This window comes from Arachis ipaensis, chromosome B08 (assembly GCF_000816755.2).
Source record: "Arachis ipaensis cultivar K30076 chromosome B08, Araip1.1, whole genome shotgun sequence".
In the NCBI taxonomy this organism is placed as follows: Eukaryota; Viridiplantae; Streptophyta; class Magnoliopsida; order Fabales; family Fabaceae; genus Arachis; species Arachis ipaensis.
In genome coordinates, this window is record NC_029792.2 from 116247452 (window position 1) to 116266135 (window position 18684).

General features: G+C 36.4%; 1 protein-coding gene across 2 annotated transcripts in view; it reads right to left on the reverse strand.

The window, feature by feature from the left end:
• The window catches only part of LOC107612703 (DNA-directed RNA polymerase V subunit 1), a 25827-nt gene continuing 11874 nt past the window's right edge, over nucleotides 4732-18684 (reverse strand). Inside the window, exons 11-19 of one of the 2 annotated variants that reach the window (XM_016314412.2) lie at nucleotides 16531-16606; nucleotides 14097-14221; nucleotides 11899-12038; nucleotides 10022-10296; nucleotides 8776-8949; nucleotides 8552-8692; nucleotides 6249-8446; nucleotides 5674-5788; nucleotides 4732-5469 (exon numbers count right to left, since the gene is read on the reverse strand). In XM_016314412.2, the coding sequence (XP_016169898.1) occupies nucleotides 5149-5469; nucleotides 5674-5788; nucleotides 6249-8446; nucleotides 8552-8692; nucleotides 8776-8949; nucleotides 10022-10296; nucleotides 11899-12038; nucleotides 14097-14221; nucleotides 16531-16606 (3565 nt within the window). In that variant the 3' untranslated portion in view covers nucleotides 4732-5148. Of the gene's footprint in view, nucleotides 5470-5673; nucleotides 5789-6248; nucleotides 8447-8551; nucleotides 8693-8775; nucleotides 8950-10021; nucleotides 10297-11898; nucleotides 12042-14096; nucleotides 14222-16530; nucleotides 16607-18684 lie in introns of both variants that reach the window. The other variant, XM_016314411.2, reaches the window with a different exon arrangement.

An 18684-nucleotide genomic window follows, 5' to 3' on the forward strand; every position in this document is an offset into this window, starting at 1 on the left:
CACCAATAAAGATTGGATTTGAGTCCCCTGAATTCCTAGAAAGGATTCAAGGTGATATATGTGGACCTATTCATCCACCATGTAGATCTTTTAGATATTTTATGGTCCTGATAGACGCATCTTCGAGATGGTCACATCTGTGTTTATTGTCTTCTCGCAACCTAGCGTTTGCGAGATTACTGACTCAAATTATTCGATTAAAAGCACAATTTTCAGAAAATCTAATCAAAGCAATTTGTCTTGATAATGCTGGTGAATTTACTTCCCAAGCTTTTGATGCTTATTGTATGGCTAATGGAATAAGTGTTGAACATCCAGTAGCTTATGTTCACACACAAAATGTGTTATAAGAATCACTTATTAAACGCCTCCAATTAATTGCTAGACCCTTACTTATGAGAATAAATCTCCCAACTTTGTTTTGGGGGCATGCTATTTTACATGCCGCAGCACTTATTCGATTGAAGCCAACAAGTTACCATCAGTTCTCTCCTATGCAATTAGCTTTTGGCCAGCAGCCAAATGATTTCCATTTAAGAATATTCGGGGTGCGATATATGTTCTCATTGCACTACCTAATTGCACTAAAATGGGACCCAAAGAAGATTGGAGATATATGTTGGATATGATTCTCCCTCTATAGTAAGGTATCTTGAGATACAAACGGGGGATGTATTTAAAGCCCAATTTGCGGATTGTCATTTTGACGAATCAAAATTTCCAACATTAGGGGGAGTAGAGAATAAGCTTCCTGAAAAGGAACTTAATTGGAATGCATCATCGTTGATGCATTTAGATCCTTGATCAGGGTAATGTGAACTAGAAGTTCAAAAGATTATACATTTGCAAAGAATAGCAAATGAATTGCGTGATGCATTTTCCGATACAAAGAGGATAACCAAATCTTATATACCAGCGGAAAATGCCCCAATTCGAATTGATGTCCCAGTTGGACAAATATTCACCGAAGCAAATACACGCCAGAAGTGTGGCAGGCCTGTCGGTTTCAAAGACAAAAATTCTCGAAAGTGTAAAGAGATAAATACTATTCCTGTTGAAAAAGACATAGTAAAGACACCTGCAGTTGTCCAAAATTTTGATATAGTTTTAACGCCAGAAGACGTTCAGGTACCTGAAAATTGTAAAAATGACGAGATCTCGATAAATTATGTCTTTACAGGAGAGAAATGGGACCAAAATAAGACAATTGTCAATGAAATATTTACATATAATGTGGCATTAAATATCATGCATGAAAATAAGGATCTTGAGCCAAGATCAGTCGAAGAATATCGACAAAGGAATGATTGGCCAAAATAGAAAGAAGCTATGAAGGATGAATTAGACTCACTTGCAAAATGTGAAGTCTTTGGACCTGTAGTCCGTACACCTGAAGATGTAAAACCTGTTGGATACCAATGGATATTTGTAAGAAAACGAAATGAGAAAAATGAAGTTGTACGCTACAAAACTTGACTTGTAGCACAAGATTTTTCACAAAGGCCCGGTATAGATTATGAAGAAACATATTCCCCTGTAGTGGATGCAATAATATTGCGTTATTTAGTCAGTTTATCCGCATATCATAAATTACATATGCATTTAATGGATATGGTAACAGCCTACTTATACGACTCATTAGATCGTGATATCTATATGAAAGTCCCTGAAGGACTGGTATAATCGTCTTATTGAGTGTCTGGCCAAAAATGGATTCAAGAATAATGATATCTGTTCATGTGTTTTCATAAAGAAATCTACATTTGAATTCATTATAATTACTGTGTACGTTGATGATTTAAATATCATTGGGACTCATGAAGAGATTCCAACAATTATAAAAACTATAAAAGAAGAGTTTGAGATGAAAGATCTTGGAAGGATTAAATTTTGTCTCGGCCTGCAGATCGAGCATATAAAAAATGGGATCTTTATTCATCAAACAACATACACAGAGAAGATCTGGAAGAGATTTTATATGGATAAGTCACATCCATTAAGTATTTCAATGATCGTAAGATATTTGGATGTGGAAAAGGATCAATTCCGTCCTAAGGAAGAAAATAAAAATATCCTTGGTCTTGAAGTACCATATCTTAGTGTCATTGGAGCACTAATGTATCTTACTAATAATACACGACCTGATATATCATTCGCGGTGAATTTACTAGCAAGGTATAGTTCCTCTCCAACCAGAAGACATTGGAGTGGAATTAAGTAAATCTTTCGATATCTTCAGGGAACGGTTGATATAGGATTGTTTTATCCCTATGGATCCAAGTCACAATTAGTTGGCTATGCAGATGTAGGATATTTGTCTGATCCACATAAAGGGAGATCTCAAACAGGATATGGTGGTACAGCTATATCATGGAGGTCCACAAAACAGACGATTGCAGCAACATCTTCTAATCATGCTGAAATACTAGCGATACATGAAGTTAGTCGCGAGTGTTTTTGGCTCAGGAGTCTAATCCAATATATTCTGTCATCATGTGGACTGATTGATCATAAGATAGCTTCAACTGTCCTGTTTGAAGATAATACAGCATGCATTGCTCAATTTAAGGGTGGATACATCAAAAGCGATAGAACAAAACATATTTCTCCCAAATTCTTCTTCACGTATGATCTTCAAAATCAAGGGACAATTGATGTTCAATAGATCCGCTCAAGTGACAATCTTGCGAATTTATTCACGAAGTCACTCCCAAAATCTTCCTTTAAAAGATTGGTACATGAGATTGGATGCGCCAATTTCAAGACATTAAATGATGTCGACAAGAGGGGGAGACTGTACTCTTTTTCCCTTGGTCAGGTTTTTTTCCATTGAATTTTTCTTGACAAGATTTTTAATGAGGCAGTCTCCATCACAAAGGATATTGTACTCTTTTTCCTTCACTAAAATTTTTTTCCCATTAGATTTTTTCTTTAGTAAGGTTTTAATGGGGCATAATCGTAAATGGACATCCAATGGAGAGTGTTGTGATAAGGATCAACGTGGATGTCCATTCTCAAGAAAGAATGAACTTAAATAAAAGTTGAAAAGAAAGACCCCATACATGTATAAATAGGGGCACATATCTGAACCATCATACACAAGCAATAAAACAATTCTCTCTCCTTCCTTACCTTACAAATATTCTTCTTTCTCTTTTATCTCTGTGTGGTTTTAAGCTACAATACTATAATATTAGTAAATATATATAGATTACTTATATTATAGTGAGATAAAAGCATATTTATATTTCTCTATTTTATATTTATTATATATCTTCTTTATTTATTTCACAACACAAATAAGTTATTAAAACAGAAACATAAAGAATAGAGCTAAGTTCAAGTCCAAAACACGGTCCATAATGAGAATCGTAGAAAGCATATTTAGATCTAGATCTCAGATCTAGATATCAGAAAATAGGAAAACCAGAGATAATAATCGAAAAATAAAAAAAAGAGTAAGGATGAGAGGAGGAAGACAGGTGAGAGGAAGAAAGGGTGGTGGGAAGGTATGGACGACGAGGAAGAAAAGAGGAAGAGAAGAAAGGAAGGAGGTTTAAGGGGAAGTTTACATATTGTACACAATTTATAACTTTATTAAAATGTCAATTTTACCTCACTATTTCGGCATCACCACCGCCATTTCTACCTTTCTCACTTTTCTTTTAGAGTTATCAAAAACTACTACCATCTTCAAATCAAATCCAAATGTTTAGGGTTTAGGGTTTTCTCACTTTTCTTTTAGAGTTATCAAAAACTACTACCATCTTCAAATCAAATCCAAATCAACAAAAACTCAAATCCAAACTAAATTCAATATTATAAAATCAACAACAAAAACTCAAATCCAAACTAAATTCAATATTATAAAATCAACAATAAAAATTTCGATCACATCCCAAGTGAGAAAACAATGCACAAATCCAAATTAAATTCAATATGCAAAAAATCAACAAAAAAATTATCAATCTCATCTCAAATGAAACAAATACAGATTCAAATTTTTTAATAAAAATAAAAAATTTCACAGAGGTAAAATAAATCACAAAGGAGAGGAAGGCAACGAAGACCATATCGGAGCACAAGGATGAGACATGAGACTACAAGTTAAGGGAAGGAGGAGACAACAAAGACGCAAAGAGAGTAGGAAGGCAAATGCACTGCGGAAAGAAGACGAAGCAAATGCATACAGTACAGATCTACTTCTAGTGGCATCCAGTCCTCTTCTTTGTCGCCATAGATCTGTGGTGGTTCCTCGTGCTGTACCAACGGTTGTTCCCCATCATCGCAAAGATCTTGGAGAATAACAGAGGCACATTAGGGACGGCGGGACAGAAGAGACATTCTCCCTTCGAGAAGACGAACTAGAGAGGTGTTGGAGGGTGGTACCGTCGATGCCCGAAGTCGGTGGTGGTAAAAGGCAAAGAAAGCTACCTGCAAGAGAGGAGACAATGAAGAAAGGCTGGAGGAGAAATCAGGTGAAAGATGAAAAGAGCATGGTTGAGATTCTTGAAATATTAAGGGATAAAATTGTAAAAAAAAAAAATCAATCCCAGTTAGAAATTTGTGTCTAACATTTTAGAGAGATAAAATACAATGGATGATTGTGTATAACCATGCCCTTCATAATTTTGTGTCTCGGCAAACAAACACAAGACACGTATCACCGTGTCCATATCTTGAAGAACATGTATAGGAGAACAAACACAGCCTTAGCATGCATAGGAAAAATAAGGAAAAATTGTTGAGACATGCACAAATAACATTCAATCGTTGAGACATGTATATCAACTTCGCAGGCGTGACAGAAATAAGGAAACACCATTAACAAATAACATCCAAAAACTAATGCCAGAATCAGTTATATGAATATTGCAATCCTGGTCACCAGCGACCTCAGATTGAGGATAAGAAAATTGGTTGGCAGGATTTGCCACGTTCATCAGACATCAGCTGCGGTTAGCATTCAACGACTAAAAATATTAACATCAGAGTATGTGTACTATGGTAATTCACATCTCAAGTGTCATGACAGTCAACAACTTAGAAAACACCATTTCCTACAGGAATTGTGATCTGATGTTATCAACAACTATTCAGTGGCCTGCCCTCTGTACAACAAACAATATGGACAGTTCTGGTCTTCTACTAGTTTGTTTCCACCAAACCGGGATTGGGGGCCTGTTCCGACGACCCTGGAGTTGGAGCTGGTCCTAGCAACCCTGGAGCTGCGGCCTGTTCCGACAACCCTGGAGTTGTGGCTTGTTCTGACAATCCTGGAGTTGAGGCCTGATCCCCCCTTGGACGAGGCTTACGGAAGTACTTGCCGACGAACGATTCAGCAACATCCGGATACTTCTTCGTTATGAAGTTGCCTAAACATTTACGATAAGAAAAGTCCCTTTTTTCTCCATCCTTCAAAACCACGTAAAAACATTTGCTTTCCTGATAAACGCTGTGTTTGTCAATCTGAAAAAACAAAATATCTCAGAAATACGAAAGCATAGCGCACGCAATAATCAATTTATACACAAACGTATACATAGATAAGTAGCACATGCTTAACACCGATAGAAGATTTGGAAAAGAAATCGTCATTTAGCCAGTGCAACTACAATTCAATTATAAATGTAACTGAAAGCTGAAATGGCAACAAAGGAAGAATTTGGTTACCATGACATGTTCAATTCCAGCACCCATTTTATTTTCTTTATCTGGATGGTGTTCAAACACATTCTCAAGTATAAATGTTTGATCATCTGCTGCTAATGGATCCCCATCATTGTACCTTCAAATACAAATTTATTATAAGAAAATAAGATATAAAGGTAATAAAATGGAAACTAATAATGTAAGCTTATGTATGATGAAGAATGATAAGTTGGTTGTCATAGGCACATAGCTAGTAGCGGGTTTCTAAAAGCAAAATTAGCAAAATAGTGGTAGTGATACCACTTCCATAATATGCGCCTTGCAATCAACATACTTTAAAAACCATGGCTATAAAATAAACTAGGCATAAGACAACCCGGTACAAAAGCATCTCACATTATGCAGGGTTAGGAGATATTTGCATCAGTAAGTGATTACATAGTTTGAACCCGACCTTAAGGTCACATGAAGACAACTCAAACTAAAGTATGCCAGGAACAAACATCAACCTCAAAATATGGCCACTTACAATCATCTCTCGGCTTGTAAACTCAATGCATGATTATTTGCATTAATTTGTCAGAGAGAGAACATACCCTTCTTGTTGCATGATTCGTCTGATTGACTGCATAATGGGTTCAATATCCTTCAAAACCTCTTGCTCCTCAGATGTGTATATATCCAACCTTGATCCAGGTGTTCTAGGAGGGCGACCCTTGTTCTGCCTGTCACCAGCATTTGAACCCCAACCTTGAGAACCTTCGAAACGATTTTTCTTGAATGATTCCCTGCCTCGTTTTCCCCACTGAAAACTTTTGTCACTGTCGGCATTGGCTGAAGCAATTTGTGATTCCCACCCCTGTGAACTTGCAGCTTGATTGGATTCATTCTGGGTATTCCATGGTCGGTCTTCCTGGGACTTGGGTCTTCCCCAAGAGCTATTGTCAACAGGCTTCTTAGCATCCCAATTTGATTCAATTTCCTTACTCTGGTTCACATTCACATTCTCAGATTTATGGGCCCAAGCATTGGACTCCACCGGTATACCATCATCTCCGACCTTTGGTTCACCTTTGTTGTTATTACTTCCCCATGATGACCATTCACCAGACCTAGATGTATCATTTTGAATAACAGCTGCTCTGACCTTATCTTCAGCTTTCCACTTACGAGCTCCCCAAGAATTCTCTTGGGCTCCCTCAGATCCACCATCTTGCATTTGAGATTTATTTCCAGCCCTTGCGTGCCAATCATTTGAACTTGCTTTTGGCTGATCTGCATTCATGTCCCAAGCACCGGACTTCTCAGACTTCCAAGAATCCTCCTGAGCTTGAGATTTATTTTGGCCCCAATTGGACCAATCACTTCCTTTTGTCTGATCTGGTTTCGCACCCCAAGCACTCGACTTCTGGTTATCATTTTGAGCTTGAGATTTGTTTTGACCCCAACAGGACCAATCACTTGTCAGTGTCTCATCTGGTTTTGCACGCCAAGCACTGGAGTTAGGAGAATCATCTTGAGCTTGAGATTTATCTTGACCCCAACTGGTTTTTGTCTGATTTGGTCTTGAACCCCAGGCACTAGAAGTCTGAGAATTATCTTGAGCTTGAGATTTATCTTGACCCCAACTGGTTTTTGTCTGATTTGGTCTTGAACCCCAGGCACTAGAAGTCTGAGAATCATCTTGAACTTGAGATTTATTTTGCCGCCAATTCGACCGGTCACTTGATCTTGTCTGATCTGGTTTTGCACCCCAAGCACCAGACTTCTGAGAATCATCTTGAAATTGAGATTTATTATGGCCCCTATTTGACCAGTCATGTGATTTTGTTCTTGCTGGTTCTGTGTTGGCATTCCAAGTATCCTCTTGGGCCCTTTCAAAACCACCATCCTGAATTCTCCTAGATGACCAGTCATTTGACTGTTTCTCATCCTGTTTTGCATTCCAAGCACTGGAATCGGAAAAGTCTTTCTGGACAGATTTTAACTTCTGATTCCAGGAACCCTCTGGGGCTTTTTCAAATCCACCATCCTGTGTACCAGATTTGCTTCCACCCCATGCTGACCAATCATTTGATGGTGTTTTTTCCCGATCTGTATTTGCATCCCAAGAACTTGGCTTAGTATAGTCTCCTTGATTAACATCAGACATCAACTTCTGTGGCCTCCAAGAATCTTTTGGTGCTCTTTCAGATCCGCCATCATGTATTACAGATTTGTTTCCAGCCGATGCTGACCAATCATTTGGTTTTTCTTTGGCTTCACCTGTGCTTGCACCCCAAGCCTTGGAGGCACTGTCTTTTGTTTCAGCTTTATTCCCTCCTCCCCAGGCTGACCAATCATTTGTTTTTTCTTTGGCTTCACCTATGCTTGAATCCCAAGCCTTGGATGCACCATCTTTTGTTTCAGTTATATTCCCTCCTCCCCATGCTGACCAATCATTTGATTTTTCTTTGGCTTCACCTATGCTTGCATCCCAATCCTTGGATGCACCGCCTTTTGTTTCAACTTTGTTCCCACCTCCCCAGGCTGACCAATCATTTGACTTTGCTTCATTTTGATCTGTATCCCAACCATTGGCTGTTGAACCATTCAATAGGTCACAATTCTCTTCAAAAACAGCTTCAAAACCAGAGTTATGCTGTGGGGACACAGCAAAGTCTACATCGTCTTCGTCTAGCAAATCATCAATGTCTTCACCCAAACAAGCATTATTTTCCTCTTCGCCATTAACGCTTTTGACCATGTGAAGAAAATTGTAAACATCCATCCCTCGAATCTCCTTTGAATTTATCTGCAAAAGAAAAATTCAATATTGAAAAATATATATATAAAGAATCATAGAACTCCAACCAATAAGGTGGCTTATTAAGTCCATTAAATCAGAGTTTGATCATACTTCATTCGCATTCCATAGAATATCAAATCTTGATCCTGTACCAACTGCAACATGTTTACCCCAAGAACAGGAGGCAACTATGCTTGATAAAGAGTCCGTATGACATTTCTCAGCTGCTCGCTCAAAACATTTTCTAGGTGTCTGCATAATCATATATGCAAAGTAAGATAATTGATGACATGATAAGTCTTAAGGCTTAAAAGCTTATTAAGGTAGAGACTTACAAAGAGTGTTGCATCAGTAAAAGGTACTTGAATGTTTAATTGACGAGCAAGAGCTTTATATCCACCCGTATTGAACCCAACCAAATTTCCACCACATGTCATACTGCTAGCTAAAAGAACAAGATGCTCACGGAGAACACCTTTTGCCACCATTTTCACAGATGATGCAAGACGCTGCAAACAGCTAGAAGTGTTAAAAGAAAGGGCAAAGGTAGAGCACAAATATAGGGGCTACTGAAAAGTAGACAGGGCTACCAAAGAGTAGATTATGATCAAACAATTTGACATCATTCTACCATCAGTAGTGCAGCCATAAAGAACAGAAAGATTCTTGCAGGAAAAAATGACTTCCTCAGCAATGAGAACAGAAAAATAAGTTGGTAACAAGAGCTCTTGCAGAGCTGACAGGAAATAAGCACAATATTAAGTTCTTGAATTAATACCCTAAATATGGCCCCAATTAAAAACAAGCTTGTAAATAACTACATATAATTCAATAGTATCTACTTTACTTTCTGTTAGTTTATTAACGCAAACCTCAATCCCCAACTAAGCATAGAAATCATTATTTTAAATATAAGCATAATAGAGTAAACTCAATCAAGCAGCAACCATCAGTTAGCATTTAGACACTCAATATCACTATCTAAATAATTTCATGTACTGTTATTTAAAAAAATAAACAAAACCAAAAGCAAAGTGACCGACATATCTCATGGAACCAGCATATAAAAAAATAGTGATAAGGTTTATGTTATCTTCGCAGTGAATTTAAAAATAAGCACTATATGGTAATCCTTAGCATTAGAGAACTGTTTCAGGCAGTCATAAAATAAGTAGGAAATGATAATATAAGCAGCCACCTCTAACTCACAATGACAATGCTGCACATCTCATGAAGTACACTAGGAATAATATATAAACTTCAGAAAATAAATCAGAAAACAAGAAACTAAATGATGAAACACATGTTCACTTCATACAATATCTTTTCTTTTCATTTCTCTTTACTAGGAGTCACCCATACAATATCTGCCTTGTAATATAGTTGAGTATATAATTACAATTTGAAACTCAATGCAGAAGCTACCTTAAATTTAATATATAATAGGAACTGAAAGCAAATGGTCCGATCAGTGCCACCTTAAATGTATTCTTAATTCATTATACAAAAAGAAGCGGAGCAGAGGGAAGATCTGTAAACAGTATATTATATTATTATTCAACACAAACATCAGAATTTTACCTGAATTGCTTGATCAAAAGTACATGAGATCCCAAATAGCTCCTGAATTTGCTTGATTGCATAAGGTATCGAACGCCTTGTATCAATCAAGTGAATAACAGGAAGGCAGGAGTCAATTACAATCCTCCAAGCATCACCACTTTGTTTAACAGCTGCCTTCTCAAGAGCAATATCTAGCGCCAATTCACCATTTGGAGATTTACCGGGGTTTCGAACCCATGTGTTTGTGTCCGAATTAACCCAGATTATATTCGCCGAGCGAATTCGAGGATCACCTTTTTTCCAGTGAGAGAAAGTCAGAACAAAATTGATTAAAGAGTGCAAGTAATAATGAAACACATGACAGTAAATATATACACTTCCTATTCGAGGGTCACCTATGGTTTTTCTAGATCCTGCTTCTACCTTTAGCTATTGGACTACCCTCCATCTAATATACTGGCTATGCTGGAAGTTTTACATATCTCCTCGAGATATGACTGAACAACCCAATATGAGATTCTTCCAATTCTTTTCCCCCCCACAATAACCACTACCATGATTTCTCTATATAACGCAATAAGTCCTAATCCTTCTTTAGTGCATCCACTCATTGAAAGCAACATCCTGTACTTAACAACATTAAGCCCATTTTCTTGTTGGCTTTTGACTATCCAACATTTAATCCCAGTCTTACAAATTCCCTACAAAAGATTTTTTTTTTTTTAGCTTAAGCAGTAGTTCTTTATTATAAGAGATCTGTCAAGAAAAGCTGGAAACAAATTATGCACAAAAGATAAGGTAAAAACTCAAATTATTTTCTTTTCCACGATTCCATAATAATGGATATGGTTGCCAACCTAGAGAATGGGGAATTCTAGCTGGATGATAGAACTGCTAAACATAAAAAATTGGTAATACTGGTGCTAGGCAAACAATTAATGCAAAAAGTAGTGTTAGAGCATTTTATGGAACCAAAGCATGAATTAAATTTTCCATGTTAGCACATCCTCTTTCCCCCTTTTACATATTATTCTCGTTATGGGAGAGTTAGGAATCAGTTTGGATTAGTAGCTAACAGGTAAAGTAAGACAGCTTAACAATCGTATCAAATTTAGGGTTCTGTAGACATTATCAACAATTCCCAGTTCAATCCAAACTATTCTCCCTTTCTCTATGGAACTGCTAATAGTTCTATCACTGGTATCAGAGCCTTGAACTTGTTCTCGGTGGAGCTTCAATTGTGCATACTGGAATGGAAAAGATGAATACTAACAAAAGTTTGAGAATCTTAAGGCCAAATTTGGAGCAATTAGAAGCAGCAGGAGGAGCAAGCACGTTCCACGGCTCCTTAATAAGTTGTTTGGGTGCAACTCGAATACCTCACATAGTCACATGGTGTTTCATACGAGGCTTATATATATAGGCTGCTCTCTGGCCATTTGATTGAAGATACGATTTGGGGGAATGGCAATGTTTGCTACAATTGTTGCCTTTGTTCTTAGGCACATGAAATAGACATGAACTTGCATTAGTGAGCATGAAAGCTTGATGCAACTTGTTTACACCATCTGCCAAGGGAAAAGGCCAGAGACTTCTAAAAGTCATCAAATATTTGATAGCAACAAGGCTTTTTTTCAGGGAGCATGCACATTGGGTCAGGGTTGTCACTGAGAGGGTGGAATTCACAGTTAATACAAGTGACCAAAAATAAAAAACAATAGGTGCATTTGGTTAGTGTATAATATCAGATAAAATCAAGAACGAAATCCTAAAATAGTCAGAAATCATTCTCATATTTTTCATGTTTCCTAACCAAAACAAATTATTCCAACAAATACATAATAAAAGATAAAAGAAACATAGGACTTCTTTAAACTAAAACCAGATGAAAATACCTTTGATTATTGTTTCAAGCAGAGCTGGATAGACTGTGTCAGACAGAATGTTTGCAGTTACATTTAACTCATTCATATCATCATCTTGCCAAAGGAACGTTACACACGGTGCTGAAGAATGCGAGCAAGAGCAACACTCACTGCTAAAAATAACAGAGATATTATATTCTTAAGTCCAAGAATTTTCAATAACTTGACATTTCAATGTCAAGAGCAATGATTAGTAGAAAAAAGCACGAAATTAGAGTGTATAGAATATATTATCTCTTTAATAGTTGGGGTTATTTCTTGGGGAAGCGGGTAAGGAAACAGATATTTGAATCCCCATCAAGAAGTTTATGAGGCGAAAATCTAGTCAAATAGAAACCATTCTCAAAGTTTAAGTGACACAAAAATTTGAGAGAAAACTTAATGGGTTTCATCTCTGCAATATCGAATTGACATACGCAACAGAAAATAGAGTTGATTTTTTTAGTACATTATGATGCAATGATTCCATTGAATGTGCTGATAGCTTAAAACAGTACGAATACACTCTAATTCTTGACTTCGATAAACAAAACCACGCCAAAGCTCTCCAATTCATAGCATTTGGGATATTTGGCAGGAGGGTAACTTTTGGATCTCTAGCAACAAGCATTTTCCACAAGTAAGCTCTGTGACATTGGCTTAGGCATCTTGCTCAAAGTAGCATTGCAGTGCACAAGAAAGCACTTAACACTTGTCAATTTCAATGCTATTCAATACTAAAAATCTGAATTGAATAATCAGTGTTTAATTTAATAGTATCCGGAAGCATCATTTTTTCACTCACTTTGAGGGACAACAGATGTTTCACCTACATATCATATTGAAGGACTCGAACTGTAGAAATACCCAAACAATTGTTTACTCTATTGAATGCATTGCAAAATGTGGTTGCTCAGTCAACTACAAAAGCAGATTATAGTGCAATAGGTACAGCCAGATGAGAGCATGTACCTGGATCAAATTGAAGTTTGCATTTTTTAAAAATTATTTTTTGTTTTTTTTTTTTTTAGGCTACACTTTGATAATCATGCAGTAATTTGTATTGCTTCTAATCTAATTAATTATCACTTTGTGTAACAAAAAGACCTTTCTAAGGTAACTACCACTGAAAATGCAAGTTTCAAGATTGAAATAGTAGATACCTTCACAAATTCCAACAAGGAGTCAAGGACCTTGTATTCAACATGTTTGATACAAGCTTGGAGCATTAGATTTATATGCTCCAACTTGATGGGAAGTGTTAGAAATAATGTCAGAACCCACAGATTATAAGCAAAAATAAATGAAGTGTATTAATAACACTCCCAAGACTGATATCAGTGTAAGAGGAAAAAGATAACAATATAGGTATTGCAAAACTGATAAAATCCCAAATTAGTGCACTACAGCTCTCACTCTCCTATGTCTACTCCCAAAATGGATACTTGCCCTCTTATCAGCCCCCTCACATACAAATATCGTCACTTGACTTCCTATGCCAATTCAGGAGAACTGATTACAGTTGATGCCCCCACTAGTCCCTAATTGTCTCTGAAGGTATATTTCGACATTTACCCTTTATTTCCAAAAACTAGTAGTGTGTAGGTTAGTAACATAACATTCATGATGTCCGTATCTATTTGTCTCTTAGCCACTGTTGCCAATTCATATAGATAGTAGCTTGATGTATAAAATGCCAGTATCCAACGTGGTAGTGTAATTATTCTCAGGCTCCTAAATAAAGCCTATTGAGTGAAAAAGTGACAGCATGTACTGAAAAAATATATTTCATCAGTAAACATCTCTTTTTAGTACAACATATAAAATGGTTCAGCACATTGCCTATTAACTTATCAGGAGATAGGATTGCCAAAAAACCATATGGCCATTTGTGGGGATTGCCATTCTGCTAATTAAGGCTCGGCATGGTTCAGATTAGAGGAAGAATAAAATTTAATTAAACTTGAACTAGAAATTTGGTCGCTTATTCAAGCTAAAATGATTTTTAAAAACAAAAACTAGTTCTGATCCTCCGTCTAGTGGACACTTAGTAGACACTTCCATTTCTTTTTGGTTTTCAATTAAATAGACAAAATAGAGAACTTATAAGTCAACAACTAAGTAAATCAGACAAACATGAAAAGTGTAGCATGTCATCCAAATGCATTATGAGAGAACTGCAGATTCACCTGACATCCAGTGCAATCCTCTTGAAAATACTACTAACTTTCTTCTTCTTGTAAAAGGACATAACTCTATCTTGGCATCTTTGAAAAATTTCCTCCAAATTGATCTTCAGCTTCTTTAACATTACCTGTTCAAAAAGTTAATAGTTATTTTTATCAATAATAATAATAACAGTAGTAAGACTTAAATGAGTCTTTGGTCCTTGTAAAATACGTGTTTTTAAATTTTAGTCCCATTATTTTTCTCTTTTTCCTTTTCTTTTGGTCCTTGTAAAATTTAAAATGTTGGGTCTTGGTTGCCTTAGTAAACATTGACATGGCCAATTAAATGCTAATAGGACACATTAAATACTAAGTACTAGCTTGGCAAGATAAACCATCTCTGCATCCAACCTTCAGGCCTTAGCATTATCCTACCATGTCAGCATTAAATGGACAAAACTAAGGGTCTAAAATTTTACTAGGACCAATATCCAACAAGAGAAATGAAATAAAATAAAAAAATAAGAAATTTATATGGACCAAAACCAAAAGGCATATATTTTACAAGGATCCAAAATTCATACAAGCCAAATAATAATAATAATAAGGCGGCTATGGTTAGTTACTCTTCAATCCCTATAGTAAGTCCTTATAATTTAAAAGCTTATAATTGAATTCCTATATTAGATAAAGTTTTCAATTTAGTCCTTGCTAACTGTTTTTTGCTAAAAAATACGAAATAGTCTTGGAATATTCATTGTGTGCTTTTGTAAGATGGATTGTTAAATATTCTAGAAGAAAATAATCTAGGATTAATGCGTTCTTTTCCTAAAAGATAACTACTAGTAAGGACTTTATTCAAAATTTTCATCTAATAGAGGACCCAATTACGAACTTTTAAACGATACAAACCTAATAAAAATTTGGTAAAACTATAAAGACTAACAGAGTATTTAAACCTAATAATAATGAGGCCTACTTAACAACAACCAAGCTTATTCCATTCAATAGGATTGGCAACATAGGTCAAAGACCACTGGGCTCAATCAAAAAACAAGTTCTTATCTAGGGGTTCCACCAAAAACCTTATCTTCAGTCTACACTAGTCTCTTTAACAAACAATCTTCCATGCATCCAATTTTATAATTGGTTTTGTAGTGTTCTCATATGAAGGGAAAAAAATTCTTTCAATCTCTCGTCAGCTTTACAGATCCTCCAATTTTCCACCAACATTATTTGTTCTGAATAAAATATATGTCCCACTCATCCACCATTATACTCTAATAATGGAGCAATCATAAAACTAACATTCAAACCAAAAAGAAAAAGTTAACAGACAGGAAATAATCATTACCAAAACCCAGCAATTCAGAATTAAAAACAGACTAATCACTAAGACCAGCAGGACTAGGTAACAAACTGAATAAATCATGAATAAACTTAATGGGGAAAAAAAAACCTTTCACTAGCAAGCTATCAAAACCCTGTTTCACATTAGTGATCTTTCAATTTAGTTTAGTAGACATTTGTTCTGATTTGACAAGCTTATGGCAGCCCTACTAATAGAGAAGATCATTAGTTTTGTTACCATTCCTTCCTTAAGCTACTGAGATTGATAAAGGTATTACTTGTATAAAAATTGTATAAATTAGCTGATCTAAAATTGTAGAATTTATAGTTACACGCAGGTATATGTATGCATGCAATGGAAGGAAACAAAAGTTGCAGTATATGCATTCAAATTCAAATATGTGTAAACATTATATGATGGTGTTTCAGTGTAGAGAGAAGGTGAGAAGAAGAGAGAACAAAGAGAGAAGCAGAAGGAGAGAAATGTAGAAAGTGAGTGTTGAGTTCTCATTAGAGTATTTATACATAGATAGGAAGAGTATTCAGCACTCTAGACTAAAGGGAAAAAAGGTATTTACAAGCTTTAGTTATTTACGGACTGTTATCCTAGCAGCCATTGTTAACAGTTCTAACAGTTATAACTTAACTACTCTAACAGCTAGTAGCATCTAGTAGCTTCTAGACTCTTCTTGATCTCCTAACTCATTCTACCTCTCTTTACTCAGCTAACTCTATTATTGTAACATTTAAAAAATATATTAAAAAAAAAATCACAGAATAACAACTTTTCAAAAACAAATGCATCTAGATAAAAGAGGCACTAATTTGACCAGATTCAGCTAGTTATGGTTTTATACAAGTTTATGAAAAGCTCATGCTGCAGAATAAGTGCTTGGCAACCCCACTACATATCTGATAAAGAAAGCAAAAGAAGAAACCCCATAGAAAGAACGTCTTTGGTCATGTTTGCACATTGTAGTATAGATAGCACCGGAAAAATTTATAGTATAGTCGCCATCAACCAAAGATAAGTCTAGGGTCAGGTTGGTAGCAACATATAGGTAGGCTCAAATTTGAAATGAAAGACATCTAACATTCTAACTACCTCGTTCAAATGAATATGACCAATAAGGCCTGCACCAATTTCTGAGCTTTCCCTGAGACGCCGCTGTTGCTGATATCTGCATATGAAAAAACATGTTCCTAAAATATATTAACAGCTTTTTTAACAATACAGATTACAAATATCAGTTTGCTCAATTAATTCAAAAATTATCTTTTACACCCAACAAAATGAGGAGTCATATAACGGAGATTAGAAAGCTGCACAAAATGATTTAATATCCACTATTTTGAAAGACGAAAACATAAACCACAAAAAGGACCCAATAGGAGATGATGCAAGAAAAATAGATTATGAAGACAAGGAAGGGCTAGGTTGAAAGAGGTATCTCATATCCAACGGTCTTTCCAAAAGTTAAAATGAGACTGATCACCTACTATAAAGGAGAGCAAGGGTTTGGAAGCAGTGTAACCCTCAAAAATGAACTTCCAAGGGCTAGAATGTGTAGCAGGTATAGCAGCAATAGCATCCCACACATTGCTGTCAACAACAACAACAACAACAACACATTGCTGTCGATGGCACAAAATTCATGAGGGCAAGGTACATTTCCCCTTTTTCTAAAACCAGAATAACACAGTCACAAACTTCTACAATATACAGATCACTTTGAACTCTTCAAATTGGACAAGAACACCTGAATAATTCAGCCGAAATTAAGTCCATTTTTCCTTTTGCTTGTCCCCTTCCATACCATATACTATTTTGTGGTTCTTTCACAATCTGAAGAGCTGCTCGGTCCAAGAAAGAGAACAACTCCGAAAAGATGCAGAGAATTGGAAGACATGGAAAATAGAAATGATGTAATATGACAAACGACTGAAATTCAAGGAAAAATTTAGAGTATTAGTGATTTACGAGAGAGGAAGAGGCAGACAGTGACAACCGAGGACAAAGGAAGCTATGCCTGCTACTAGAAAGAGGGGTTAAAAATAACATTAGAGTGGTGACTCAATATATATACATAGATAAGTAGAGTGTTCAGCACTCTAGACCAAAGGGGTAGAAAGCTCTTTACCAACTTTAGTTAGTTAGGGACCGTTAGGGGGCATCTATCCTAGCTAGCAGCTCTTATAATTGCTCTAAATGTTTCTAGCTTCTAGGCTCTTTTAGATCCTTTACTCAGCTTACTCTCTTATGTCCCCTGAAACTGGGCTTTTCATAACTTTGAAAATCTGCTACAAAAAGCTTTTCTCTCAAAGAAGTGGTCAGCACATCAGCCGGTTGCTCAGTGTTAAACATGTGAGCAACAAGTAATTTTCCTTCCATAACTCTTTCTCACAAAGAAGAGATTCAGCTCCATGTGCTTAGTTCTATTATGTAGAACCGGCTTTTTGGCTAGCATGATGGCACTGAGATTGTCACAGTACACAATGGGTGCTGAGATAGGTACTTTTAGTTCAGTAAGCAGAGTTTGGATCCATATAAGCTCAGCAGTGAAATCAACCATGCTCCTATATTCTGCCTCTGGGCTTGATCAAGCAACAGTGGGCTGTTCTTTGACCACCAGATAATGAAATTTGGTCACAGGTAGACACAATCCCCGAGGTGGATCTTCAATCATCCAAATCAGCAGCCCAGTCAGCATCACAGTACCCTCACAGATTCAAACTCAGAGGGTTAGCTGCTGGTCTGAGCAGAATTCCAAACTCTTGGGTGCCAACTAGGTAACAAAGGATTCTTTTAACTGCCTTACATTGACTCTGTTGAACAGAGGACATAAATTGGCAGGCTTTATTGACAATAAATGAGATTTTGGCCCTTGTGACTGCTACAGGAGAGCTCCCACAACTAATCGGTAGAGTGAAGGATTGTCCATGTCACTGCCACTACTATGTGACAATTTTAGTCCAGAAATCATTGGAGTGCCAAGAGGTTTGCCCTTGTCCATTTTACACTTTTGGAGAAGATCCCGCATATATTTCTGCTGGGAGAGAAACAAGGAGCCATCCGGTCTTCTTTGAACTTCAATTCCTAGAAAATTGTGGAGATCCCCTAGATCCTTAAGAGTAAACTTGCCGCTGAGACAACCAATGAGTTCTTGAATGTAGGAGGGAGAGGACGCAGTGATAAACTGATGATAATATCATCAACTTACACAAGTGCATAAGTAAGATGAGCTTGGTGAGTTTTGAT